We start from the raw sequence: 27,695 nt of genomic DNA, 5'->3' as shown, positions 1-27,695 counted from the left end.
AGGTGATTCTGTATTACCCCCCTGTATTCTTACCTCCTTCTGCTTAGACCCCTTCCAACACCCCAAAATGTGGAAAGTGTTTGCCCCTCTGGCCCTCCAATGAGGCCAACAGAGTGACAGGAACAGAGCTAGGATCAGACACTTTTTGTTGGAGGGGGAAACTAGAGGGACTAGTTGTTGCAAAGCAATTTAAATGCAAATGTTTCCGTAGAGAAACTAGAAATGACTGCAGGCGAAGGAGCTGTATTCTGAGTTGAGAGGCTACTCATGTAGCCTCAAATTCTGGCCAGCACTTCTGTCCCCGGGATCTTTCTGTTTTGGCTGTCAAGCCTGGGCCATGCCTCAGTGTTGCCAGTCTGTTCCTGGTACAGGTTTCCTGGGGAAAGATGTGGCTCTTATAGAATCATGGAATCCTAGATGCCAGAACCAGACCAGATCCTGGCAATTAGTCCAATACTTACAAGTCATAGATGAGCAAACTGAGGAATAGGGAGGGAAAGATGACAATGAAGGTCTCCCCTAAAATATATGGCAGATTTGGGACTAGAACCCAAGTTTCTTGGTCATCACTCTAGGGCTGTTTCCACTCCCGTAAACTTCTGCTACTTGGGAGCCCTGTTATTTTCTTGTGCTTCATGGAGAATAGAAAGTCTTGGGCCAGTGGATTCACTTGAAGTCATTATTCATTTCCCTGTACCTGAGGGTAGCACCTTGGAGAAGACAGCTCATCTCTTTCCCGGCTGAGTGTTTGAAAGTCTTGCCTAGCAAGAAATTCTTTGATATTTAACCTATCATCAGGGCTACAGTTTTACCAGCAGATTTCCCTTCCTTCAGCCTGCAGTTTCTGCTCTTTTGCAGTTGTTGTGTGTGCATGTATTTGAGAACAGGAAAATCTTACACATTTTAAAACTTGAAAGGACTTCAGAGAGAGAAACACGTTAGAGTAGATATGGTAGATTCTCTTTCCTTAGTGAATTTTCAGGACTTGGAGTACCAGATATATTGTGGAGAACCCATCTGTGTGAATTGCCAGAGGATATGGGACACCTCTCCAGAGTGTGTTTTTCAGTCTCATTACCTCTTGGATAAGGAAGGCACTGAAGGAAATACACCCTGTCCCTTCCTCAGGGATGAGGACCCTTCAGTCCAACACTAGGCTATGCTGCTCTTCATGAACATGCCCTGTCCACCCACCTCCCCTCTTCACCCTCACCCCCGCTGTCATTCTTCCCCAGGCATCTTGATCTATCTCCCTGCTTGGCTGTGGGGGTTGCTGGGATTACCACAGCACGCAGGCTTCTAATTAAACTAATTAATCATGCCTGCTCCTTTATGCAGCATCCTTACTGTTCCCCAAGCACCGTACTGAGAGAGGGAGGAGACTGAGGCCCAACACAAGAGGACCCATGTGAATTCCAGGCCCCTCTTCCGTGGCCTGCAGTGGTGTTTGTTCCTCTCGCTGCAAAGCTTTGTAATTAGCACTTTTATCCATCTTTACCTGCCTCTGTGTGCTGCCCACTCACATGTGATTTAGCATCCAGACTTGGAGAGAATAGGTTTTGCTGCCACAAAGAAAGTGGTTCTTTCCTGCCTTCTGCTTCTGTGCCCTTCACATAGTCCTGATGAGGGGGTCAGGGTCAATGATAATGGAGCTGAATATGCCACATTGCCTTTCTGGAGCCAAACCAAGTGAGGGAGGAAGAGGGGGGGTGTGATTTAGAACCCTGTTCACTTATAACCTCAGGGCCTCCGAGGGCCTGGGAACTATGCAAAGAGGAACAGGGTATCACAGACAAATGCCCTACCTGAGGTTCTCATCTCTTGGCCCCATCTCTTCCAGGTGGTGGAGGAGTCATCCTTCCTGACCCTGGACATGCTGGAGTCCTGTTTCCCTTATGTCCTGCTTCGAAATGCCTATCGGGAGGTGTCCCGGGCCTTCCACCTAAACCGAGTGCCTGCCAGTACCCACTGAAGAGCCCTTCGGACCTTCCTAAACCCTTGCCATAGTGGAAGCTGTGGTCACTTTCTCAAGGGGTGGGAATGGGGTGGGGTCACTAAGGAGAGGGTCGGAAGCCAGAGTTGATGAACAGATCTGTGGAAGAACAATCCAGGGCTGAGAAATCGTACAGCAGTGAGGCAGGCTGGGGGCATGGAGGACAGTTTATGGAAAAAGTTAGGGTGTGGGGCCACTTGTGTGAATTTTACAATGAAAAAAGGAGTAATGTACAAGTATGTTTTCTATCTTCTGGTGACTTGAGCTTGAGCTCTGACAGGCATGGGCCTCTCCGACCTTCATCACTATTCTTAGGATAATGCTGGCGGGCAGAGATGATCAATCATCATATTAAACCATAATGAGCTTATAATCCTCCCACTGGAGTTGCTATTGTCTCCTGCACATTCATTAGGACCATTATCTTCTCTCTTCGTTTTTCGAATGTGTTCAGCAAACATTCAGCCTACCCCTACTGCAGAGCAGCAGCAAAGGAACCCCTCTTTTCCTTTGTGGGGCTCTTTGAGGAGTCATTGGGTCTCTTCCTTTGCCCCCAGCTTGACTGCCTTTCCTACTGGGGCAAGGAGGAAGTGCCCTTCAGAGATGTTCACTGCCCACCTGCTCTACTACATTGTTACAAGTTCTCTCTTGCTTTAACCCCTCCTGCTTTGCTATCTCCACAACCCAGAGCAGAGGGTCAGTTAGTCTCTGGCAATTCTAGGTCACATGATAACTGACTGGCCCAGACTCAGGTGGGGTTTCCCTCCTGTACCCTTTGGGGGTACTCTGCCTTTTATTGGGAGGGACTAATTTAACCCCCAAATCCTTTTGTCAGCCTGGGTACAGCTGTTGCTCCAGACAGGGATTTCTCTTCTGGATCTTGAATTTCACAGACCTCATTAGGCTGTACGGCCCTGAGAGTGGGTATCCTTGAGGGAGTACAAGCTGTTTTAACTGAGCCCTTTTCTGCGCTAATTAGAATTTCAAGTGTCACAGAGCCTGGGGCATTCAAGATAGCACTAAACTAGGTTTACTTAACTCCTTGGCAGGAAATAGTGGCCCCCATGCATCACTTCTGTGCACCCACTGCCAGGAAGAAGTGGAGAAACAGATCATATATATCACAGGTCTAGAGTGGTTGGAATTGATAAATATAATTAGCTAGTTGATTAATTAGGGTCATGTCCATACTTTCATGATGAAACGGAAGCAACTGTTGGTTTTCAGCAAAAACCATTCAGACTTCATGAAGCCTATTTGATAGCTATTTTGGGGTTTTGTACATGTGTTTGCTTTTTATTTCTTGAGACCCAGGCTTAGTCAATACTTTCTTAACTTGGCACCCATAATCAGCACACAAATTTTTCTTAGCAACAATTGTCTGCTCTTTAGGATGGACGCGACAGAGAATCCTGCTTCGTGCATCAGCTAGTCCTCCTTCCTTGCTATGGGAAGGACCTTATGTTCTAAAGGGTGATTCAGTGTCAGTCTTGTGAGACTGAGAGTAAAGTTGATGAGGAAGAGAAGGCTCAGAAGTATCTGAACAATTACTCTATATGCTTATATTTTTCTGCTTCAGGGGATAGAGATCCCTCCTCCATCTGCAGGTAGAACTGCTTAAGAGGAGCCTCCCAGAGGACAGCAAGACAAGTTGCTGCCGGGGGATGGAGGACAGACAGAATGCCTTTTTTTAAAACTGAAAATTTTATTGAGATAGTTAATCCACCTGTGCTTGTAAGAAATAATACAGAGAAATTCTGTTTTCCTTTACGCAGTTTCCCTGAATGGTAACATCTAGCAAAACTATAGTACACTGCCACAACCAGGATCACTGACATTGATATAATCTACTGATCTTGTTCAGATTTCCTTTCCCAGTTTTGCTTATGTTCATTTCTGTGTGTGTGTTCATGTGTGTGTGTTATCTATTTCTACATAGCTTTATCACGTGCAGGTATACAGCTTTATCACATGCAGGTTTGTGTATCTGCCACTACAGTCAAGATTCAGAACAGGCCGGGTGCAGTGGCTCACGCCTGTAATCCCATCTCTTTAGGAGGCCAAGGCAGGTGGATCACCTGAGGTCAGGGGTTTGAGAGCAGCCTGGCCAACATAGTGAAACACCGTCTCTACTAAAAATATAAAAACTAGCCGGGTGTGGTGGCGCGTGCCTGTAGTCCCACTACTCAGGAGGCTGAGGCAGGAGAATCACTTGATCCCGGGAGGTGGAGGTTGCAGTAAGCCGAGATCCTGCCATAGCACTCCAGGCTGGGTGACAGAGCGAGACTCTGTCTCAAAAAATAAATAATAATTTTTAAAAAGATACAGAACAGTTTCATTACCACAAGGATCCCTCGTATTGCTCTTTTGTAGCCATGCCTGCTTCGCCTCCTACAACCCCCTTCCCCATCTCTAGCCCCTGGTAACACAGATATATTCTCTATTTCTAAAATTTTGTAATTTGATATATCTTTTTGTAAACATATAATTATACACACATATTTCCCTACCACTTACACTTTTTCAAAGTGCTTTGACATCCTTATAGCAATTCTGCAAGGTAGCCAAGGAAGGCTTTCCTATTTCAGGTCAGAAAACAGATTTAGAAATATTAAATGACTGAATGAAGGTCACATGTTTAGCAGTAGAACTAGAACTGGGACCCAAGTCTGATGTTCAGTCCTAGACCTTTTCTCCCTACCCGGTCTGCCTCTTCACAAGGGAGGACTTGGTTTTTAGAATCCAGAGACCTTAGAAGGAGCAAATTGGAGAAGGTGAGGACATGATGGCCTTTACCACCGGAAGCAAAAAGTGAACGTCTAGAGGTGAAGGGACAGAGAAGTAACAGGACCCATCAGTATTTCAGGCAATTTGCTTCCTTTACCAGGAGCATCTCTGTCCTCTTACAACTTGGGACACAATAAGTTGTTTCCCACACAATAAATTGTGTCCGAGTTGTAAGTTTGCTTTACTTAGGCCCAAAGGAAGTAAAGAATGGATATCAGAAATCTCACCCCATTTGTTTTGTCTTACAGGCACAGAGTAGGTTCTAGCCTCAGCATTTTCATTAATGCAGTGTTTTCATTAAAGTCTCCATTAACTTGTTTGCAGCAATAAGATGGAATTATCCCTCCCACAAGGCCTGGGGCAAGATACTTGCAGAGGTGCTCCCTTTTGTTTGGACAGTAGAAACACTGCCTCCCCTGCCATGGTGTTCAATCCAGTTGGCAGGTGGGCCAACTTCAAAGTGCAGAAGGAGCTGAGTGTGGTGGCTCACCCCTGTGATCCCAGCACTTTGGGAGGCAGGGGGATCGCTTGAACTCAGGAGTTTGAGACCACTCTGGGCAACATAGTGAAACCCTGTCTCTACAAAAATACAAGAAATTAGCTGGGCATGGTGGCTGTTGCCTGTAATCCCAACACTCTGAGAGGCCGAGGTCAGTGGATCCCTTGAGCTCAGGAGGTTGAGACCAGCCGGGCCAACATGGCGAACTCCATCTCTACAAAAAAAATACAAAAACTAGCTGGGCATAGTGGCTCTCACCTGCAGTCCCAGCTACTTGGAAGGCTGAGTTGGGGAGGATCGCTTGAGTCCAGGAGGCAGAGGTTGCAGTGAGCCAAGATGATGCCATTGCACTCCAGTCTGGGCAACAGAGCGAGAGCCTGTCTCAAAAAAAAAACCAAAAAAACAAAAAAACAAAAAATAACAAGGTGCATAAGGTCCAGGGCCTGGGCAAGGGGATGATGCCCTGAAGCACTTTGCTTTGCAGGAAGGGAACAACTGTGCTGTGAACACCAGGGTCCAGGAGGGAGGAGGTCCCAGCTAGGGACAAGGCTTCCTTCACCTTAGGTCCTCATACTTATATCAGTTCTTCTCCAACAAAGTTTGACTTTGAGAAGAAGCTGGCACATGGCTGAAATGCACTCACGCGGTTGGGGGAAGAGTGTTCTTCCAGTCCTCCTCCCCACAGGGCCTCCTGCTTCTCCTAAGTACCTGTCATCAAAGGAGATGAAGATGAATCCCCCTTCAGCCCCCACACCTCAATGAGTTGTCAAGTACTCTCCCTCCCACTTGAATAGGAAGCAGGAGCAGCAGGCCAGGTTGCAGGTTGAGGAAGTCAGAAGTTAACTTGAGCTGAGTTTGCAGCTCTGGAGAGATTGAGGAGCAGACTTTTCTCTTGTCACTTTGGAAGGAGAGGATTGTGAGGCTGCCCCTTTAAATAGCATTCCCGTAGGAGGCAGATCACATCCATCCGTCACCTGCTGCCAAAGCATCATTTTTGGTCTCTATCAAACTCAAAGCTTGTTGGAAAGGACTGTGGGGTTAGGGGAGTGAGGAGGCAGAGCCTCCTAGGGGTAGGGGGCAGTTTAGAAGCTGAAAAGGAGAGGAATGAGAAGGAGCCTGGGAATGGTGGGGGTTGAAGACAAAAGGAAAAGACAGGGAGAGAATAGTTGTCTTTTGAACCTCTGAGTGGAACAAGTATACCCTATTCTTATCTCTTTAGGGATGCAGCAAGGCAGAAATGGGATTGTATTACAACAAGAGGAATGAGGTTGAGACTAAACGCCAGGACTGGTGACTAAAGAAAGTGAAAGAGAGCCACAGAGTGAAAAAGGCTCGTAGACTTGGCTCTGGTTTTATCACTTACTCTCTGTGGGACTGTATAATTTTTCTGGGTTAGTTTAGTTCTCATTTATTTTTATTTTTGCTTTTTCCATCAAACTGTATTGTCTATGAAGTTTTCCCATTTATTAAATGAAGGGGATTAGAGTAGATGAACTCTAATGTCTCTTTCATGAATAACTTTGTGTGTGCGCGTGTGAATTAGCCTTAAAATAAGTCAGGAGCATGGGGTCTTGGGAAAGCGGGATGTGCCACTATGTTAACAAGAAATGTTGAGAGATCCCTGTGGATGTACATCTTGCCTCTTTCCTACCTGTTCTAGTTTAAAGACCTGCCTAAATTTGGAGACTCCTTAGTTCTTTTTTTTTTTTTTTTTTTTTGAGGCGGAGTCTCGCTCTGTCGCCGGGACTGGAGGCAGTGGCCAGATCTCAGCTCACTGCAAGCTCCGCCTCCCGGGTTTACACCATTCTCCTGCCTCAGCCTCCCGAGTAGCTGGGACTACAGGCGCCCGCCACCTCGCCCGGCTAGTTTTTGTATTTTTAGAAGAGACGGGGTTTCACCGTGTTAGCCAGGATGGTCTCGATCTCCTGACCTCGTGATCCGCCCGTCTAGGCCTCCCAAAGTGCTGGGATTACAGGCTTGAGCCACCACGCCCAGCCGAGACTCCTTAGTTCTAATCCTAATTTACTAATTAGAACTCTTTAGCACCATCCTAATTTGCAATTCTTTTGTAGTTTCCAGCCCATTTCATTTTCAGTTGATAAGGAGGAGATTACTCCCAAATTTTCAGAAATGGGCTGTGTAGTAGGAGTGTGACTAGGGTCTCAGATGCAGCCAGTTTTGACTGGGTCTGTTCTTCCAGCAAGAAGGGAAAAGAGGGATGTGTGCTAAAGGTAGATGGACAGAGGGTGGGAAGTCCCATTATTCTTTCCACTTTTTTCTCCATCTCTGACTCTCCCATCTCTTTCTGCCTCTGTACTTTCTGGGAGCTGGTTCTGCTGATACTTCTGCTGAATCTAAATGCTGACCTAACTTGGCAATTCTTTTATGTTAGGAGTCTTAGCTGTGACAGTCTATCTGCTTCTTCGCCCTTCCATTTCACTTCTTTTCTCCTTCTTTGACTGGGAGAAGGGGAGCCTCCACTCAGCATTTAGAACAGAGTAAATACCTTCTCCTGATCACTCCTCCTTCCAACCTCCAGAATTTTTTTGAAATTAAATTTTACATTCTGGGATCCTGGATTAGTGGCCTGTTTTGGATTCAGCAGTTAGTGAATATATCTCCACTTTCTGTTGACATAGGAGTTTCCCCAGTGCCAAAGCCAGTGGTCATTAAGGGGGAGAACAATATCGAGCAAGAGAGGTAGTTCCTGCAAGAGTCCTAGGTAGGACTCGGTTGGATGGAGGAGGCTTTGCGCTTTTACAAGGTCTTGAGTTCAAATTCCAGTTCACTCCTTCCACAAATGTTTATTAATCAGCTAGGTTGTTTTGTGCTGGGCCTTTAGCTCCTAGATTTCTTTCTCTGAAGACAGAATAGAAGAAATGAGCTGGAAGTGCTTCAGGAGGGGTTTTGATATCAGGAATGCTTTCCTAGCTGTGTAGAGAGTTATTACCCAGTCAAAGAAGATGTTAGGCCGGGCACGGTGGCTCACACCTGTAATCCCACCACTTTGGGAGGCTGAGGCTGGCAGATCACGAGGTCAGGAGTTCGAGACCAGCCTGGCCAATATGGTGAAACCCCATCTCTACTAAAAAATACAAAAGTTAGCCAGCGTGGTGGCCTGCACCTGTAGTCCCAGCTACTCGGGAGGCTGAGGCAGGAGAATCGCGGGAACTGGGGAGGCAGAGGTTGCAGTGAGCTGAGATTGTGCCACTGCACTCCAGCCTGGGTTACAGAGACGCCTTCTCAAAAAAAAAAAGGAAGATGTGGTGCTGCCTGCTCTGGAGAGCTTTGAACTTGGAAGAAATTCCTATACGCTAGGCAGGCAGGTAGAAGCACCACTGGGAAGGCCACAGTCTTGGAGAAAGGTGGGGAAGATCAAGCTGAGGGACCTGAGGCCAAGCGTGGGATGCCATTACAGCTCACGGCACACCCTGAACTTTTCCAAGACAGGAGCACAGGTGGGGTCTGCTCTGACTGGGTTCCGAGTCCAGGTCTAGCCGGGAAATATGTGTGCTCATCCCCTACCCCGCCCTCACACATGGGACACGCAGGCAGCTAGGCACACGTGGATACATAGAACCACACGCACATACACAGAAACTCAAAACACACGGAGAGAACCCACACAACCACCCACACCGAAGTCCTGCCCGCCGCCTCCGCTGCGCTCTGTAAACACGCACTCACATCCGCCAGTACAGGGCACACGCAGCCACTCGTCCCCGGCGCCTGTGTGCGTGCGCTCGCCCTTGGGCGCTTCTGTCTGTGTGTGCCCCCGGCTTCCAATCGTTCCTTTGGGAGGGGGAGGAGTGGCTGCGAGGAGTGAGAGACTGGCGGGCAGGCTGAGGAGAAGGGAGGGAGAGCAGAGGGAGGGGGGAACCCGGCCGGGGGAGGAGGAGAGAGGCAAGGAGGCGGCTCTGGCAGCGCGCGGCGGCGGCGGCGGTAGCGGCAGCAGCAGCGGCGGTGCGGAGAGCTTGGACGGGGAGCCCAAAGCTCGGCTGGGCAGCGGGAGAGGAGGAGCCGCAGGAGCTGCAGCTCTGCCAGCTCGGGCCGAGCCTAGAGACACCGGCCTGGCTGGTCCACGCCAGCCGCAGGTGGGAAGGGCCTGGGATGGGGGGTGAGGGTCTCTTGGCTGGGGCTGAAGCTGAGCTGAGATGCTGTCTCCTCTCTCTGTTCCGTAGACCGTGGCTGAGCATGGAGCTGTCCCCCCGCAGTCCTCCAGAGATGCTGGAGGAGTCGGATTGCCCGTCACCCCTGGAGCTGAAGTCAGCTCCCAGCAAGAAGATGTGGATTAAGCTTCGGTCTCTGTAAGTCCCCGGCCCGGGAATGGGGGGAAGGGACCTTAGGGAGCCTGAGCGGGAGGAGGAGGGGGGATAACTGGAGCGGGGCTGTGGGCTGGTAGATTCTGTTTGGCACACATGTTGGCAGGTGCGAGGAAGCACGGCCCTGACACGCGTGGCCAGGCCACATGTGCAAGGCATGTGCGGAGCAAGCCGGCCGGGTTGGAGCGGGTTTAGGAGTTGCAAAGATAACGATGTGCCTGTGCCTGTGGACCCCAGGCTGACACACGCAGCGCTTAGAGGCAGCACAGTATATGCAGTGTGGCAGGGCTGCAGGAGGGCAGCAGAGGTGCCAGGCTGACTCACACGTATCCATGTGCAGAGTTGTGCAGATGTGAGCCACATGACATGTGTGTGCATGAGTGACCGTGGGTCACAGAGGTATGTGGAGTGATTACACACAGCTGTAGATCCACTGCATGGGAATACTTGTGCCAACCTGTGGGTCATATGTGTCTCAGTTGGGATTGGCAGTTTCTGCCTCCTGCACAGGGAGTGGGGTGGGGGGCACCCCATGTCTGAGCTGCTCATCTCTTGGGACCTGGAAACTCGTCCCAATGATGAGGGGACCCACCTGGAATCTGGAGGGGGCTTGGAGCCCCCACCTGGAAGCTGAAGGAGGTGATGATGGTGAAGAAATATTAATTGACAAAGGCAAGGTAACTGGCTTAATCAAAGCCTTTTTGTTTATATAGGGTCTTCCAGGATCTCCAAGCACATTTGGGCATCTTTTCCTATTGTTGCAGTACGAGGGCATGTGGGGAGGAATAAATGGGAGAAGGAAGAACTCAGGTATCTCATACTCCAGTCCCAGGGGAGGAAAGGAACTTTTCCCCTGCTCCTTAGGAAAAAAAGAGGATTGGGGCAAAGACAAGCCATGCACCATGTTTATCTCCCAGTCAGCTGCTGTCATTGGGAAATCTCCGCAGTCTGTTGATTCTTAATCAGGGAACAAGAGAAGATGTCCCTCTCTCTGAGATGAATCCATGGCCCCAGGAAAGAGGAAACAGATAGGAGACTATGGATGTTTAGAGAGGAAACACAGTAAACATAGCCCTGAACCCAGTTCCTCCCCAATATTCTCCATAGTGAGCACCAAAGCTTTCTATTTCTGGGTTCTGGGAGAGGGAGAGATGGAGGTAGGGGATGGATAGATGTTTATATTGTATTGTCCTTTAAATACTTCACCTATGGTGATAAGATGACACCTTTCTATGGCAGGTGGGTCTGATTTATACACTAGCTACTTGGAGAGGCCTTAGGGAGAACTGAGGCATAGTGGGCAACAAGGCTTGGAATCCAAATGTACTTCTCAGTCCCCCTCCTTGGCTGCCTCTGGCCAATCCAATTTGCTGGGCTCTATGAAGCACAGCCTTGGAATGAGTTCTGGGATGAAGAAATGGAAAACCAGATTGAATTGATTTTTGTTGGGAGGAGCACTGTGTGATGCTTTTGTTCGGAGGAGCACTGTGTGATTCTTGATAGAAAATGACGCTCTGTTAATGGTAAATGAGCTGGGGAAAGGGAAAGTAAGGAAGTAGTTAAAAGGTAAAGAAGGGCCCCAGGTCCATAAATGGGAGAATTCAGGATGGTTCCCCTAACATTAGTGGCTCATCATACTTACCTTGCCTCTATTCCAGGTAACAGGGCCCTGCAAAAGAGTGGGTGTTACTAGTTTCACTATCTCCCACACATTTCTAACCAAAAGCCTTTCCTGAAAATGAATTGCTGTTTCTTCCTTTAGTGTGAGAAGTGCTCAGTGGTGAGAGAACAGGATTCCCAGAAGGAGGCATGAAACCTGGGAAGAGAAGGGAGTAGAGGCAGCTGTCCCTCCAGAGTGCCTTAGCTGAGATGTCCTTACATAAGATTAGGGTGGACAAGGATCCCTATTGTTATTGATTAGATCATTCTGGTCTTCACTCACTTTAGCAGTCTGATCCTTAAGAATACTAGCTTTGTACAATAATCTATTTTTACAGGTAAAAAGTAAAGCTAGTTACATGTAATATAACTTACCCAAAAAAGTACAATCTCCTGATTATTAATTGGCAGGGATAGATTCCCAGTCTCACGTCCTTAAAGCAGAGAAAGACCTTGATATCAAAGTAGATCCCAACTTGATCTACGTTCATGGCCTACTGGATTTTGCCTTTTTGAATACTGGGGAGGCTTTGACTATCAGATGAAGGGAAATAAAAGGATTTAGGGCTTTGCTGGGTAAGAGGTGGGAGTTTCCCAACTCTCTCAATGGGATGTTTTCTGAAGAGGTGAGACAGGAGGTGTTCCCCTTTTTAAGTGAAAATAAAGATCCCCCTGCCCCTTTGGTTAAGGTGGAAAAGGGTTGCTAAGTCTGGAAATAGGAAATAGACATGATTTATATCTTAGGACTGGGTACTGCTTGGAAATGGAAACATATCATATATCCTTGTATGTATTTATCTAACTATCTATCTAGATTCTTCTACTCAACACATCCTATTTTCGCCCCTTTACCCTTCTCATTTCTAATTAGGACATCCAAACTTTCTTCAGAGAGACTAGGCCTGGTGTTTTTGACTCTGGATAAAAAGCCCACACTAATATAATTGTGCAGGGCAATTTTTTGTTGGGAAGAGCATTCAAGAATTCTGTTTCCCACACTAAGACCCTGTCAAAAATAAATTCAGAATCTAATCTGGGATCATATGAACTGAAGAGAGTCTCTTAACTGTGTGATTTTACCCCTATCTTCAGGACAATTTCCCTAATTAAGCAGAGTCATAAACTGAGCCATAAGAGAGGGTGAAAGAGGCCATCTGGAGATGATGAGTTGGCCAGGATGATTTTCAGCATTTTTAACCCTAAGAGGAAGTGTTTGACTTGGCTGTCCACCCTTCTCTGAGATCAGAGGGCTTTAGGGAACCGGAAGAAGACCAGAAGAGGTAGAAATAATTTCCTATGTCTTTTGTGAATCGAGAAAAATGATGAGCAGACCTTGGTTTGCCATCCTCAGCTCATTTATTCATCCAACAACTATTTCTTGAGTACCTTCTATGGACCAGGTGGCATGCTGGATGCCGAGGATACAGTCGGTGGTGGATGAAACAGACATAGTCCCTGTTCCTACAGAGCTTGTAATCTGCTTCAACTCCATCAAGGGGTGTGGAGAGTTGGGAGGCTCTGTGTTTCCTGTTTTGCTACACCCACCCAACTGATGAAATTCTACCACTCTGGGTTTCTGCCTCATTTTTTTCTTTAGGGGGTTATATACATAGGAAAAGCATAAATATGCATTCTCTTTTTCTCAGGATGGTACAAACATCACTCTCTCTTCTCTGCTCCAGTTTCTCTTGGAATTTTACATTTTACAGATAGAACTTCCCCCTTCCTTTGGGACAGTATAGACATAGTCCCTTTCTCTTCTTCTTTCCCCACATGGTGCACACTTGGGACCCTCAAAATCTAGGCTCAATGTTCTATGCTGTGGTTCAAGGTCATTATAGAAGAGCTGGAGCAGGGACCCCATTGGGGTTATTTTTGCTTATCTTTGTTTCATCAGAGTCTAGTGTGATACCTTGAACATAACAGGCACTCAATAAATGCTGTTAAATAAAGGAATGAACAAATGCAATAGTGAATATATGTACATATGTCACGAGGTCCAGTTCTGTCTCTGATTCTGTGGTGCATGTATACCTCCGTGTTTGTTGAGTGGCGGGGGGAGGAGTAGGAAATGGAGGTGGAGGAAAGGGAGATGATGATGATGTTGTTTTTTTGAGAGAGTGATGCTTAAAAGGTATGGGGTTTGGGGACCTCAGGACAGAGCCTGGAACTGAAGGAGTTACAGAGAGGATCCAGAAACTGTGGCGTTTGGATTGTGTGAGATATGTTAGGATGAAATTGTGAATGCCTGCCTGACACGTATACATATGTGTTTGGGTAAAGGTTGATAGGTATGCTGGGGACAGAGCTCCATGAAGATGTGTCTGTTTTTATAAGTGGTGTGTTTAATAATAAATGTGTTGGGAAGGTGTGCACTTACCTGAATACCTGAAATTGTCCTAGTTATGAGATGATGTATGTGTGTATGTAGGTAATGGGATAATACCTATGTGTGATCTTGTGAATGTATTTGTGACACTCAGATTTTTTGACATTTCTGGGGAGATCCAGTGGATGGGAGGAAGAAGCTGAGGATGGATGCCTCATTGATTTAACCCTGCCTTTTGCCCTCTTTTTGTATATGCCCCATGGAGTGATCTTCTATGGCTCTTACCAGTTTTGAAAATCATGCTGCCATTTTCCTTTTTCTGTCTATGGATGTGGAGCTGCTGTGAAGATTGCAGCATAAACTGTGGTTCCCTGGACCTCTGGAGAAAAAGGAGTGTCATTTTTCTCATGCCTTGGTAGGGATAGTTTTTTAGTGTTGTCCTCACTGGATTAGTCCTTCCTCCTCTGCTTCCAGCCATGGCAAAGGGAATCTCTCCTTCCTCTGTTTCATACTCCACTTTTCCATCAAATGTCTTCTGTCTCTATTTCCTCCATCAACTTTGTCTTGAATGAGGACTGTGTGGTATCTCTGGGAAGGTAGAGGGTAGAAAATTCCTGCCTTAAGTTGAAGGGAAGGTGCAGAGGTAGGGGATCAAATTCAGCCCCAAGGAAGAACTTGACAAACCTCTGGTCAGGATAGGTGGCTGGAGGGAGGGAAACAGGGAGGCAGAGTGGTGGTAGTGGAAGGGCATGGGGAATAATGGGGGACTTGAGTTCGAGTTCACATTCTGTTCTAACAATTAAAACTGTGTACTCTTTAAGTCACATAGTCTCTCTGAGTCTCAGTTCTTCATTTAATATCATCATGTAAAAGTAACTTTTAAATGATAAAGGCTGAAGGTCTTTTTCAGCATGGGAGAGCTTGTTTTGTGAAGAGGCAGGGGAATGCGAATGGATGGGCAACTATTGGCTGGGATGAGGGAGACAAAGATTCAAGAGGTAGGCATATGAATTACCTAATAGATTTGAGCTGTGATTGAAGGAGTTTTGTTGATGGTTATCTGGAAGGAGAGAAGGTACGTGTCTGAGCTTAGAGACCAGAAGGATAGGTGGGGCTAGAGGAGGGCAATATTATGAAGGATGTGGGCCACTGAGGTCAAAAGAAAGGAGAGGAACTTCCTCCTTATCATCTTTTCCCGATGGTCAAACTGGAAGTGGTTGGAGCAATTGCAGTTCTGAGACACGGCGAGCGTGGGAAGCCTAGGGGCTGCCATAGGTGGGTTCTATGAACTTTGGGGAATTCCCTTCTGACATTTATCCCAAGTCCCTAGGCTTGAGGGTATTATCAGGTATACCACATCCTATTTTAGAAAATTACTGAAGTCTCTTAGAATCCAAACATCACTCTGCTTGTCCAGGAGCCTCAGGAGGTGGCTTGAAAAAAGACAGAGGATTCCACATTTGAGGATGCATCTACCACTTTTGTCCAGAGGAAGGTGAAGGAGGTTGAGGATGCATGGGACTAGAAGGCCAGGTGAGATGCTCAGCAGGAAAGAAGCCTGCACATCTATAACTACACCCTGCCAGGGAGTTCCTGAAATCAAAGGAATGGTAGCCTCCCTATCGCCCAGATTCCATCGACCTTTAAAAAAAATCTTTCTGCCACCTTCAGACTGGGCTGGAGGGGCAGAAAACCTTGAAAACAGGTCTTCCCTCTCGTTTTGAGTCTTTAAAGGAATTCTTGAGGATTTGTGTCCAACTCCTCTGCTCTCTCTCATTTTCTCTTCTTTGATTCTTCCATCTTCTCCTTTGCCTCATCTTTCTCTGGGTTCTCTTTTGCTGTGAGGCTCCCTTTTGCTCTTCTCCCTTGTCCCACTTCCTCTCTCTATCCCATTCCCTTTGACTTACCCTTTCACTCTTGCCATCAGTACTTCTCCTCCCTCATCTTGGCTAGGGGTCAGAAAATCCCTGTGGCTCCCTCACCTCACTGAGGGGTTGCTGTGGTAATGGTACAGGATAAGCTTGCAATAGGTGCCCTCTGAGGCCTTATGAGTCCAGCCCCGACTCCTGTCTTCTGCAAGGCGTGTCTTTTGCCTTCTCAGTGACCTCATCCTCCTAGTCCCTCTGGGGAGGAAGCCAAGTAATTGCCTTTGAATCTCAAGGGGCTGATTTTTCTCAGGTACGGAAGTTGAGTAGCTATTTTCCAACTCTCTTCAGGATAGCAGCAGAGAAAGAGGGACAAAACCAGGGCAGCAGGTGGGGTGGAGGTGAGACAACTTGGGAGACTGGAAGTTGTTAGATAATAAAATTGTCCCCTAAGGGAGCAAGACTACATGGTCTAAGAGAACTGTGGGACCATTCCTCCCTTCTTTTGGGAAGGGGCATAGATGGGAATTGAGCAGGGGAAAAAGGGTGACTGAGAAGGGAAAAGGATAAAATCAACTTGTTATCCATTCAGTGCAGGGAGGTCCCTAGTGCCCCTGCTCTTGCCCCTCTGCCCCAGCATCCCCCAGTCCTGCAACTGCTCCTCTCCCCTCAGCTGGGGTTGCCTGTATGGAGCTTATTGCTGTCTGAGAAGAAAACACCAGGTTCAGATTCCACTTCAGCACTCAGACCTGGCGAAGGTGCACTGAGGGAGCTGTGTTGGGGTTTTGGTAGAGAGGAAGGCTTGGTGGGAGAAGGGTCAGGTTGTTTTTGGGGTAAGGCCTGGGGGCATAGGGCATGGAGAAGAGCTAGAAAGGGGGTGCTTCAGGTGGTGCTGTTGGATAGAGCCAGACTTCCAGGTCAGTTGATTCCACACCTGCAGTGAGAAGTCAGATTTGCAAATAATTATGGTGGCTACAGTGGGGTGATTAGGCTGCCAGCTGGTGTTGGCACCATTTAGGTTGGGAAGGGAGCTTGGCCGGCTGGGGGTTGAGGGCTGGGGCCTGGGGGCTGGTCATAGGGAGAGGCTGAGTGATTCTCTGGCAGGCAGGACCTGGGGGCTAGGGACGTTTTTCCTTTTATTCCTATTCCTTGGCTTCCCTGCTCCCCTGTTTATCAGCTGTTGCATGTCTGCTTGGCACCGTGTCCCTTGTTCTCTCCTCTGTGCCCACCTTGTTTGGAAACTTCTTGCGGCCTGAACTGAGTGAACACACATGCCAACAGTATTGCCAAACTTCCTAAACCGTGAGCATCTCTCTACCAAGCAACTGCTTTAGAAATTCCAATCTGGAAGATACATAATAAACCAAATTGCACTAGATACCTCAAAGACTTCTTGGTCCCTCCTGTTCTCTCCCCTTCTGCTCTTCCTTGAAATGCCAAGAAAATTTGCTGTTGTTATTCATTGCAGTGAAATAAATTGAAGACAGATATGCCGGAGAACTTCCTGGAAAGTTCATGGAGGTTAGAATGTGGCCTTTCTCTGATAAAGAAAAAATCTACCCTTCTCCTTTAAGCACTGGGCTAGAGCTGATTTGGGGAAGCAGTGAGCCAGTCAGAAAGGATGAACTCAGGAACTGGGAAATTAAGGCCCAAGCATCCTACTTCCCCAGTGTCTCCAACCCAGTCCCTGAGTCTGAGAACCATAAAGGCCACAGAGAAGGAACAATCCCCAGAGATAGTTAGTAAAATCGGGGCAGTGCTGGGACCAGACCCAAATCCTGCTGATCCATAATCTGATGCTGCCCTCATCACACTTGCAGTCAGACTCTTGCCAAGTTTTTAATTTACTTTCCCATCCCAGACTACTTTCAACATCTGTTAGGCCCCATAGAAACAGGGCATCTGCTGGGAACAGCTGTTGGGATGTGATTTGGAGGGCTGGTGGGGTGGTCCATGTGGAGGTGGTTAATGAGCAAAATCAAATGGTATAGGGAGGGAAAAGAGGGGTGGACAAATGAACCAGAGAAAGAGTTCTTCTGGACTGGGTACTGGGAGCCTCCTCTTCAGTTTGCTTCCTCTGACCTTCTCACCCACCCCTCCCAATTCCTCCCTCTCTCAAGGGCTGAAGTCTGACGGAAAGGTGACTCATTTGTGTTCTTGGCTGGGAGCTGGGACACCTGGGTTCTTATTGGTCTGGGCTGAGGCTCAAGCTGCTTAGATTATTCCCTTCCTCATGTGATCTGAGTGGTGCTGGGCTGTTGCTAGGAACACCTGTTAGAAACGGCTTCTGGTCAGAAGGCACAGGCACAGGAGGAGTCTGAAAGCAGTCTCTCCCACTTCTTCAGTGTGTTTCCAGCCTCTCTAATGCAGCACCTTTCAAATCTCCTTTCCTTTCCTCCCTGCCCCCTTAATACCTCCTACCTCTTTTCCTTTCTCCACCCTCCTGGTTTCTGTCCTTCCCCCACTGTCTTCCAATCTTCCCCAGGCCCTGCCCCATTCCCTTCCCTCATCCCACCCCCACCCATAGCTCCTCTGTCCAGTGCTGAGGGCTCTCTCACCACTGCTGCCATGTCAACAGTGCCTCCCAGGATGGCAACCCAGCTTTGCCACCAGGGGGGCTATTTTTATCTGTGGAGCCACCCCCGCCACAATGCCCAGCCAGCTGCCAGAACTGGGGCTGTCTGTATAGCAATGGAAGCCAGAAGCCAGGGGAGTGGGGGAGTGGGAATGCTCGGGTGAGGTGGAGAGCTAGTTGTTCTTGGTTTCTGGAGCTTTGTGCTCTACGTGCTCTGCAGCCTCTGCCTCCACTGCCTCACTGGGGCCTCTGGAATAAGAAGCCAGAGAGAAGCCCTAAACCTCTGGAGTGGTGGCATCAGGGAGACTGGAGCTTTCCCACAAATATCCAGGTGCCGTTTGAGGCCTGGATGGAAACTCAGGGGTCCTGGCTGTAGGAGTGGGCATATGGGACTTTGTTTATGAATGACTCAATGAATATTTGCTGAACTAACTAAAGATTTGGACTAAATAATTATCCTTCACATTCATGTATCACTTTAGGGTTCCCAAGGTGTTCTCACACCATATCTCATTAGGTCCTTGTGAAAACTCTGTGAAGCATGTATTATTTACCCATTTTACAGACCAGGAAACTGAAGCTCAGTGTGACTTTCCCAAGGTCACACATAGTAATAAAATCTAGGCAAAAGTTTGTGATTTCTTTTTAAATTTAGTTTTTTCTTTTCAACTGAGCTAGCCAGACAAGTCTCCTGATTTTAAACTCATGCCCTCTTTCTATTGGAATTAGATGATTTCCTTGGTTCTTTCAATTTCTGAGATTTTGGAGCTTTGAAGTCAGCCAGTGAATCCCTTCCCAAGCACCACCCCTTTATCCCCACCCACCCCCACCCCTTTTTCCTTACCAGAGACAGAGTCTCCCATCCTTTGTTTCCTACCTCAACCTTATTCTTCACTGCAGGCTGGGCAGGCATTAGAGTTGGGTTCCTTTCTATTTTTAAACTACATTTAAGGGCTAAAGGAAAATCCATACTGGACCCTTTGTTGAGGTCATCACATTTATGTCCTGCCTGCCAGCCAGGTGACAGTCTCCTTAGATGTAGAGTGTGGGGTATGTGTATATGTGTGGGTAAGTGTTGATGTGTGAAATTTTTCCCCAGGAAGGGATGATGGTTGATCACTATCCCTCCTTATTAGGAACAGTAAATAATAATAACAGGTTAGGACAAAGTATGCAGCATGCATACGTGGGCTGGTGTTGAGCAGCCATTCGTCCAACCAGCTTTGGTTCTAGTGGGTAAGAGAGCAGAGGAATGGACAAGATACCCTCTTCGAGGCTTTTCTGGTCTAAGATATCTTTACTTTTCATTAGGAGAGTTGAGTTTAGCACTTACTTGGCTAGAGTGGCAGGGTCTGGAGTGAGGGTACAAGATGAGGCAGGGAAGCTGGCCTGTGTTGGAGGTTGTTAGTGTTCCAGGCTGTGTACTGCAATCTGCCCCCACTCCCAGTCCCATCCTGCAAAGCAAGCCTGTCCACAGAACATGCCAAATGACCTGTCCTCATCTCCTGGGTGGCATTCAGGGGCTCTGACACTGGGTCTAGTCCTTTCTCTCTAAAAACACTCATCAGCTTGTGGCCATTGTGGGGAGGGTGGTGGTGGGACACAGAGAGAAAGAGAGGAATACAGAGAGTGGGTTTATTTCTCCCAAGATCTGCAGCAGCCCTGCTTCACGGCTACCAGGTGTTCACTAGAGAATAGCCTTAAGATATTTGACTTCCACTCCTCTTGTTGAGATCGAAGCCCACTTCCACTTGTCCCAGTACTCGGTGGAGCTGAGAAACAGCAGGTTCCCCAACTTCATTTATTTCTAATTCTTCAAGGCTTTGGCATAATGACAAAGTATTTTAATTTCTTCCTGCTTTTGATGGGTAGGGGTAAAAGGAAAACTTCTTGTCATAAAATCCTAGCTGTTGGCCTGTGTCTTCTCTTTTCCCTTTCTGCTGACATACTCAACTCCATTAGTTCTTTTTCCTCTCTACCACAGCCAGAGACCTAGATCTAACAGACTGCAGATCCCCGAACTCTTTTCCCCAACGCGTTGGGCTTCACCCGCCGGCTCTCCCCCTTAGCCCCGCCCAACTCATCTGACCAATCACAGCCCCAGTGTACATGTATTGGTGATGTCATCTCCTAGCCAATCAGGAGGCGGGCTGGGACTATGTGCGCACGTCCACTTGGAGCTGCAGGGACTGGGTTCTTCCCTCCCCAACCTTGGCGAAAGCAAAGTCTGAAGGCAGGAGAGGGGGTCCTGGTTCTCAGACCCCTTCTGGGTGCCTCTTTTGGCCCCTCCTGGGCCATCTCGTCGCTTCTCCTTACCTCTGAGCAGGATTGACCTCTCTCTGGTTAATTCATGGTTATTCCCCACTTTCCATTTTACAAATGAGAAAACTGGGGCTGGGGGTGTTAATTTGCCCAAACCCTTGGTTTCTATGAGCGAGTTCTCTTGACTTTCATTCTCTGCTTGTGGGTGGAGGGCCCTTCCCTCCCTGTTGAGCCGGCCTCTGGATAAGGATCCCCTGACACCTAGCTTCAGGAAGCCCCTCCCTACAGTTTCTTATTCTCTGTGGGAAGTTCATCCCCCTGTCTTACTTCCATTCTGTGAGGTGGATTAAAGCTCATTTTGAAGAATGGCCCCAGAAAAAGACCCTGAAGAGGGAGCTGAATCTGCTAAGCTCCTTTTGGGGGTTCTTACAGGACCCCTTCCCCTCACGCTACAGACTTCCTCTCCGTGACAGATTCAGGATGGTTTCCTGTTCCTGCACCCTTAAACCTCTTGCTAACCCCCTTTTTCCCAAAGAGGAGCCCCACCTCCTCAGACCAAGAGGCTGGCCTGTGCTATTTCTGTCCTTTCTGGGCTTCTTCTGAGAACAGATTCTTGTTTCCCATCTGATTCAGATGTGAAACTTTTCCCGCAGCCTCCCCTCTCACCCAGTTCCGGTAGGCTGGGTCTCTGCCTCCCCACTCTCTTCTTCCTGCAGCCAGGCCCCTCCCCAGAGTTCTCTCTGGTCAGTCGCTCAGTTCTACTGGGACCTGGAGGAGGAGGGCAGGGGCCAAAGAGGAAGTTGTCCCCGCTTAGGGGCCCTGGGGCTCCCGGGGTCAGGATTTTAATACTCTGAAGCAGGAAACTTTGATTCCCATGGCAAACCCTGTTCCTGTTCAGAGGAGCCACCTTCAGGGCCCCATCCTCAGGTAGGTGCCAGGGATGAGGAGAGGAAGGGGGAGGAGGAAGAGGACAGGTTGCTCATGGATCCACCAGTTGTAGTTTAGTGAAGTGGAGAGATCAAGACCTGACAGTCCCCCATATGTTTTGTGTGTGTGTGTGCGTGCCAACTTCACCTTTTACTCTGTCCATCTTGCCCTTTACCTTATTCTCCTTCCATTTCCATTCCCCCCTCCCTTTTTGAAATTGTTTCTTCTTGACTATGGCAGGTGACTTATCAGTGTTTCTTCCTTTTCTCTCCTTCCTGACTCCCAACATCCTTAGGACCTCACATCCCTTTGAAATTTAATCTTGTCTTAAGAACCCAAACTGGAAATACAGTTCTTCTCCTGACTACCATCCCCTATCTTATTCTAAAGTCCTTCAGAGTTAGGATCTCCCCAGACCCACTCAAAATCCTCACCTCACTGTTCTTCTGCAGGAAGTCCTTCTCTGGCTTCCCTGTCCTAAGCCCCCTACTTATGGTGATCTTTTTGGGAATGTGGGTGCTGGAAGAAGAGGCAGGGGACTTTGGAAATCCCCAGAACACCAGCCATGGTGATACAAATAAATGAACTGTAGAAGCTGGAGAAGCTGAACTCTTCTGAGGTGTTGGGTTATAACTGCCAGAGTCTTTTCCTCCCAATGGCTGCCTAGAGCTAGGAGAGACTGTGGACTTCTGGGAGTCAGGATCTGAGGCTTTTCCAATCATGCAGGGACTGAAGGTAAAGCAGAAAGAAGTGGTGGTAGTGAAACGGGCAGGGATGGAGGTCGAAGGAAAGTTGGGGGAAGCTGCCAGCTTTCCTTGGGGCCAGATGAGGACTGGACAGGGTTGAGCATCCTGTTCTACAGCGAAAGATACCTTTCCTGTGCCAGATTCCATGATGGCTGAAACAGAGGGCTTGGATTAAAACTGATGTTGGTGGGATAGAAGGACTTCCTGCAGAAGAAGAGTGAGGTGAGGACTTTGGTCTGGGGAGATCCTAACTCTAAAGGACTTTAGATTAAGAGAGGACCCTGGCAGGCCAGAAAGTATGGGGGGGGGGTGTGTGGGGAGGGGTTATTTGACTTCAAGAGGGTACAGTTCAGCAGCTGGATCCTTTCAGCCGCTTGAGTCCAGGTCCTCTTCTTAGACTTCTCATTTGTCAAATTTATTCTTTGATCTCTTTTTCCCTCCCTCCCCACCTCTTTCTGATGTCTGGATCATGTTTGGTTCAGATTTCAACAGAAGCTATACAAGAGCTCCTGGACAAGATCTGTAAGTGAGGGAAGGAGAAACTCCGAGGGAAGTGTGTGCTTGAAGTCAGCCTACAACCTTACTCTTCTCAGGCTCACCGTTATTTTTAGAAACCCTGGCTCAGAAATCTCCATTGTGAACTCTGGGAGATAGCCTCACACCTGATTAATTTTCCCTTTTCCATTTTATTTATTTAATGAACTTTTACTGAGCACGTTCTATGTACTCTAAGGATGGAGGCCAAGATAAACAAGTCACTGTCAGCGTCATCAAGACACTCAGTCTCCTATGGGCCAACCGACAGAATTAATTAAGGTTGGACGGGCTGAGACTGTAGAAGCTATGATGGAATGGGTTCCAGCCTCTCTCTAAGCTAATTGCATGATTAGGCTTGTTCTGCCTTAACAGTTTCATTGTTTGGGGACACGGTTAGGTTCCAATGTAGGTCTACATTGCGTTGTAGACCTTGATAACCTGACTGAGATGGATGAGTTGTGTGACCTTAGACAAGTCAGTTAACCTCCCTTATAAGGAGCTTGTGAAGATCAAATGAAGTTTGTAATTGTAAAGGAAAGATCATGGCTACTATCTTTCTCCCATTTCCTCTGTTAGGGGGCTTCCTAATTACCAGCCTCAATCCAGACCAACTCAGTCTTCTCCATCTGGACTTGGTAGAGAGAAGGTACTTGTTGGATTTGAAGGGAGTGTGGTGTGAGCTGGTTTGATGCTGATCACCATGATTTGATGCTGATCAGTCAATTCCTATTCAAATTACATTTATGGAGACTTTTTGTATGTGCCAGGTCTTTTAATGTATTATATCACTCAGTCCTCTTATTAATAGCCCTGTGAAATGTTTATTATCATCCTTACCATTTTATAGATGAACAAGTTGAGGCTCTAAGATAAACATTCTCAAAGTTTAGTGTATGTTAGAATAACCTGGGGTGTTTTTTTAAAAATGCAGATTGGGCTGGGAACTATGGTTCATACCTGTAATCCTAACACTTTGGGAGGCCTCAAGCTGAGGATTGCTTAAGCCCAGGAGCTTGAGGTTACAGTGAGCTATGATCATGCCACTTCTAGATCTTGTCCAGGAGCTCTTGTATAGCTTCTGTTGAAATCTGTTGAACCAAACATGATCCAGACATCAGAAGGAGGTGGGGAGGGAGGGAAAGGAAGATTAAATAATACATATGACAAATGAGAAGTCTAAGAAGAGGATCTGGACTAAAGTGACTGATAGGATCCAGGTGCTGAACTGTACCCTCCTGAAGTCAAATAACACCCGCCACACCTGTACTTGCTGGCCTGGCAGGACCTTCTCTTATTGTAAAGTGTTTTGGAGTTTAGACCTCCCCAGATGCACTCAAAGTCCTCACCTCACTGTTCTTCTGCAGGAAGTCCAGAGTTATGATCTGGGTGACAGAACGAGACAGTGTCTCTTAAAAAAAAAAAAAAAAGCAGGCTGGGTGCAGTGGCTCGTGTCTGTAATCCCAGCACTTTGGGAGGATGAGGTGGGAGGATCACTTGAGGCCAGAAGTTTGAGAACAACCTGGGCAACATAGCAGGACCTCATCTCTACAAAAAAAAAAAAAAAAAAAAAAATTAGCTGGGCATGGTAGCACATGCCTGTAGTCCTAGCTACTCAGGAGGCTGAGGCAGGAGGATCGATTAAGCCCGGCAGGTGGAGGCTGCAGTGAGCTGCAATTGTGCCATTGCACTCCAGCCTGGTTGACAAAGTGAGATCCTGTCTCAAAGTAAAAAAAAAAAAAAAAAAAAAAAAAAAGCAGATCCCTGGACTGTACCCTCAGAAATGCTGTGGAATTAGACTTAGAATCTATATTTTTTACATGGATCCAAGGTGGTTCTGATGCTGGTGGTCTACAGACCACATTTTAATAAGTACTGATTAAGAGTTAGTGACTTGCTCAAAGGCTCACAGCAGGAAGTACTAGCTTTGAATCCAGGATTCCTGCCTCCCAGACTCGTGCTGCTGCTGGATACATCTCACCAAAGCTGCCTCCTGAGCCTTGGTTTCTGCATTGTAAATGGGAATGGCAATTCCTTCCCCGCCTCCCTCCTTCATAGGCCCATTGTGAGGATAAAATGATGTAATGTAGGAGAAAGCACTTTTAAAAATGTAGAGCTGGCAGCATTGTTAGCGATTATGCAAATACATGCAAATGAGTGCCGTGGGCGTGGCTGCTCACTTTGGGAGCCAGTGCTGGGATGTGGGTTTCAAAAGGTGGGTCGAGAAGGGAACTGAAAGAACTTTGGTGATGGGCATTGACCCTGGGGAAAGTTTTTGTAAAAGGGACAAATGAAGCAGAAGGCTGGGGTGGGAATCTGGGGGAGAGAGAGAACTATAGGCAGAAGAAGAGGACTTCCTTCCTTTTTGGATTTTATGTCCCCAGATTTGAGGGTCTCTGGCTATGGGGACTTATTGGCAGAGGGAAGCCCCAGCTTGTGCCTGGACACCAAAGGCAAAGCATACCTCTTTGTTCTGTGATCTCTGGGCCGGGTACTCTGGGAGATACTGGCTCATAGTCCCTTTCCGGCTCATTTAGCTGGGAAAGCCTTTTATGATATCTCGCCTCTGTTCCTCCTCCCTAATGAAGCTGGAGCTGGGGCTGAGCTTTACTAAAATCATCCTCTTCCTTGTTAAACAACCTGCTGTTTCCACATGGAGATGGTGCAGCAGGAAGGCTGGAAGTGAGATTTGAGGATAGCCCTCCAACTTCTCTGCCACTTTCCCTTCTGTCCCATTTGCTCTCAGATGTGTTGTCCAGGACTACTAGGCCCTGAGGTGAGAACTGGCCTGTGATGCTTCCTGGGGCTGGCTATTTTGGGCACCCCGATTCCAAAGCTGCTGAGACCCTGGGATTCTAGAGCTACTTCTGTTCAGGAACGCCATTGTTCTCCCTCCCCCGGCATCCCTGGGAATTGATGCTAATTTCAGCCTCTGGTCCCTGACTCATTCTCTTCTCCCTGACTCATAGGGTGACCTTGAGTTTTTGAAGCCCCTCTCAGTGGGGAATTAGGATGGCCACTATTTCAGCCCCGGTTGGTTTTAGGTGGGTGGGGCAGGGTGAAGGAAAGGAGAGAAAGGAATGTTTAACTGCTTTCATTAAAATCACCATCTGAAGAGCTTTGTTTGCTTTGTGACTGCCTGGGCTGAACTCACCAGACTTCTAAGAAGTCTCCCAGTTAATCATCAAACCCCAGAATTCGTAAGTGTAAAACATGAGGTGATTGTTCCTTCAGGCAAAGCATCCAGTGAGTGAGATCCCTGGGCCCACCCCACCACTTTTGTCCCGGAGGAAGCTTCGGTGGGGACAGAGGCAGGGGGTGGGTAGATAACTCTGTCAGAGGTTCTCTCTGGTGTAAGATTGGAAAGGCAGGGGTTAACCTGGCTTTGTCCTGGTTGATGGATTCTGGAATCATAATCCATTAGCTTTGCCTGCATGGAGAGAGGCCAGGCGAAAGCATTCAGATTTGTCTTTGTTCTGTGCTTTTGCCATCCCTGCCAGGCACACAGGGGCTGTGGACATGTAACCCCCACCCCCCACACCATGACCAAGAGACAATGAAATACTCTTGGGGGCTATCTTGATTGCTGTTGACCCCAAAGCCCTCTCCCATGGGGGAAATAAGCAGTTTCAACTCTTGATTATTCAGGCTATGAAGCAGATCATCCTAAAAACATAACTCCAGGGGCTTGTACCTGCCTAATTCTGCTGGGCCCTGGCATTTTAAACAAGACTAAGCACTGACTAAAGAGCTTTTGAGAGGTCAGCTGGTGGTGGGGATGATGGAGCAGAAAAACCTGGCATTAAACTTTGGGTGTAGATAAACTTAATACAGGCAGTGGCAATAGCCTGAGATTTAAAAAGGAACATTAGCTGCTATTATTATTAATGTTGGAATTATTAACTGTTTACAAAAGACTGAGGATGTTTCTGTAAAATGTACCTTATTAGGGGGTATCCTGTTCTCATGATAAGGTAGCTGTGCCTAAGCAGCCTCTCTGTATCTGCTCCCTGCAGGCTGCGCTACATGGTGAAGCAGTTGGAGAACGGGGAGGTAAACATCGAGGAACTGAAGAAAAATCTGGAGTACACAGCTTCTCTGCTGGAAGCCGTCTACATAGATGAGACACGGTGAGAGAGACCGACAGACAGAGAAGGAGAAAGATGTCAGACATAGTGTTCCAGAGAGAGGGGTTAAGACAAAGATAGACACGTGTGGCATGGACAGAGACAGGAAGAAAGAGACAGGGTGGACCAGATATGAAGAGCTCTAGGTAGTGGCTGGGCACAGTGGCTCACACCTGTAATCCTAGCACTTTGGAGGCCAAGATGGGTGGATTCTTTGAGCCCAGGAGTTTGAGACCAGCCTGGGCAACATGGCGAGACCCTGTCTCTACAAAAACAAAACAAAACAAAAAAAAAATTAGCCAGGCATGGTGGCATGCTCCTGTAGTTCTAGCTACTTGGGAGGCTGCGGTGGGAGGATGGCTTGAGCCTGGGAGGCAGAGGTTGCAGTGAGCTGAGATTGCACTGCTGCACTCCAGCCTGGGTGACAGAGCAAGACTCTGTCTCAAAAAAAAAAAAAAAAATAAAAAGAGCTCCAGGTATCCAGAGAGAAATAGTGGTAGTAGAGATAAAGAAGCAGAGGCAAACATAGAGATGCAGAGATAGAGACAAACACAGATATCAAGAAGGACAGAAGCCTGTTTCAGAGTTGGAAGGCGCCTTAAAGCTCATCTAGTCTAGTGTGGAATGCCTCCAGATGTTGCTGCCCACCATGGGAGCCACCATTCTGGGTGGCTATCCAGCACCTGAAATGTGGCCAGTAGGAACTGAGATGTGTATGTAAAATACGTGATGGATTTCAAAGACTTAGAAAAAAGAATGTAAGATATATTATTCATATATATATATGTTTTTTGTTTTTGTTTTGAGATGGAGTTTGCTCTTGTTGGCCAGGCTGGAGTGCAGTGGCGCGATCTTGGCTCACTGCAACCTCTGCCTCCGGGGTTCAAGCAATTCTCCTGCCTCAGCCTCCAGAGTAGCTGGGATTACAGGCAGGCGCCACTACGCCCTGCTAATTTTTGTATTTTTAGTAGAGATGGAGTTTCTCCATGTTGGTCAGGCTGGTCTCGAACTCCTGACCTCAGGTGATCTGCCCGCTTTGGCCTCCCAAAGTGCTGGGATTACAGGCGTGA

The 27,695-nt window shown here is 47.6% G+C and overlaps 2 protein-coding genes and 1 long non-coding RNA gene across 7 annotated transcripts in view; all 3 read left to right on the top strand.

The window, feature by feature from the left end:
- NCKAP1L (NCK-associated protein 1-like) overlaps window positions 1-2,379 on the top strand; it is a 50,509-nt gene extending 48,130 nt beyond the window's left edge. For both annotated transcript variants that reach the window (XM_011930436.1, XM_011930438.1), the window contains exon 31: window positions 1,841-2,379. In XM_011930436.1, the coding sequence (XP_011785826.1) occupies window positions 1,841-1,972 (132 nt within the window). In that variant the 3' untranslated portion in view covers window positions 1,973-2,379. The remainder of the gene's footprint in view (window positions 1-1,840) is intronic.
- A 4,447-nt stretch (window positions 2,380-6,826) lies between these two features.
- On the top strand, window positions 6,827-7,851 carry LOC105503532. Its single transcript, XR_001000493.1, has 2 exons — window positions 6,827-6,972; window positions 7,280-7,851. It is a non-coding gene; the product is annotated as an uncharacterized LOC105503532 (long non-coding RNA).
- A 1,142-nt stretch (window positions 7,852-8,993) lies between these two features.
- PDE1B (phosphodiesterase 1B, calmodulin-dependent) overlaps window positions 8,994-27,695 on the top strand; it is a 34,140-nt gene continuing 15,438 nt past the window's right edge. For 2 of the 4 annotated variants that reach the window (XM_011930431.1, XM_011930433.1), the window contains exons 1-3: window positions 8,994-9,373; window positions 9,461-9,586; window positions 26,515-26,628. In XM_011930431.1, coding sequence (XP_011785821.1) covers window positions 9,474-9,586; window positions 26,515-26,628 — 227 coding nt within the window. In that variant the 5' untranslated portion in view covers window positions 8,994-9,373; window positions 9,461-9,473. Of the gene's footprint in view, window positions 9,374-9,460; window positions 9,587-20,895; window positions 21,219-26,514; window positions 26,629-27,695 lie in introns of those variants that run through there. The other 2 variants (XM_011930432.1, XM_011930434.1) reach the window with 2 other exon arrangements.

The sequence above is a fragment of the Colobus angolensis genome, unplaced genomic scaffold (genome assembly GCF_000951035.1).
Source record: "Colobus angolensis palliatus isolate OR3802 unplaced genomic scaffold, Cang.pa_1.0 Scaffold87, whole genome shotgun sequence".
Classification (NCBI taxonomy): Eukaryota; Metazoa; Chordata; class Mammalia; order Primates; family Cercopithecidae; genus Colobus; species Colobus angolensis.
This window is presented reverse-complemented; position numbering and strand designations above follow the sequence as displayed.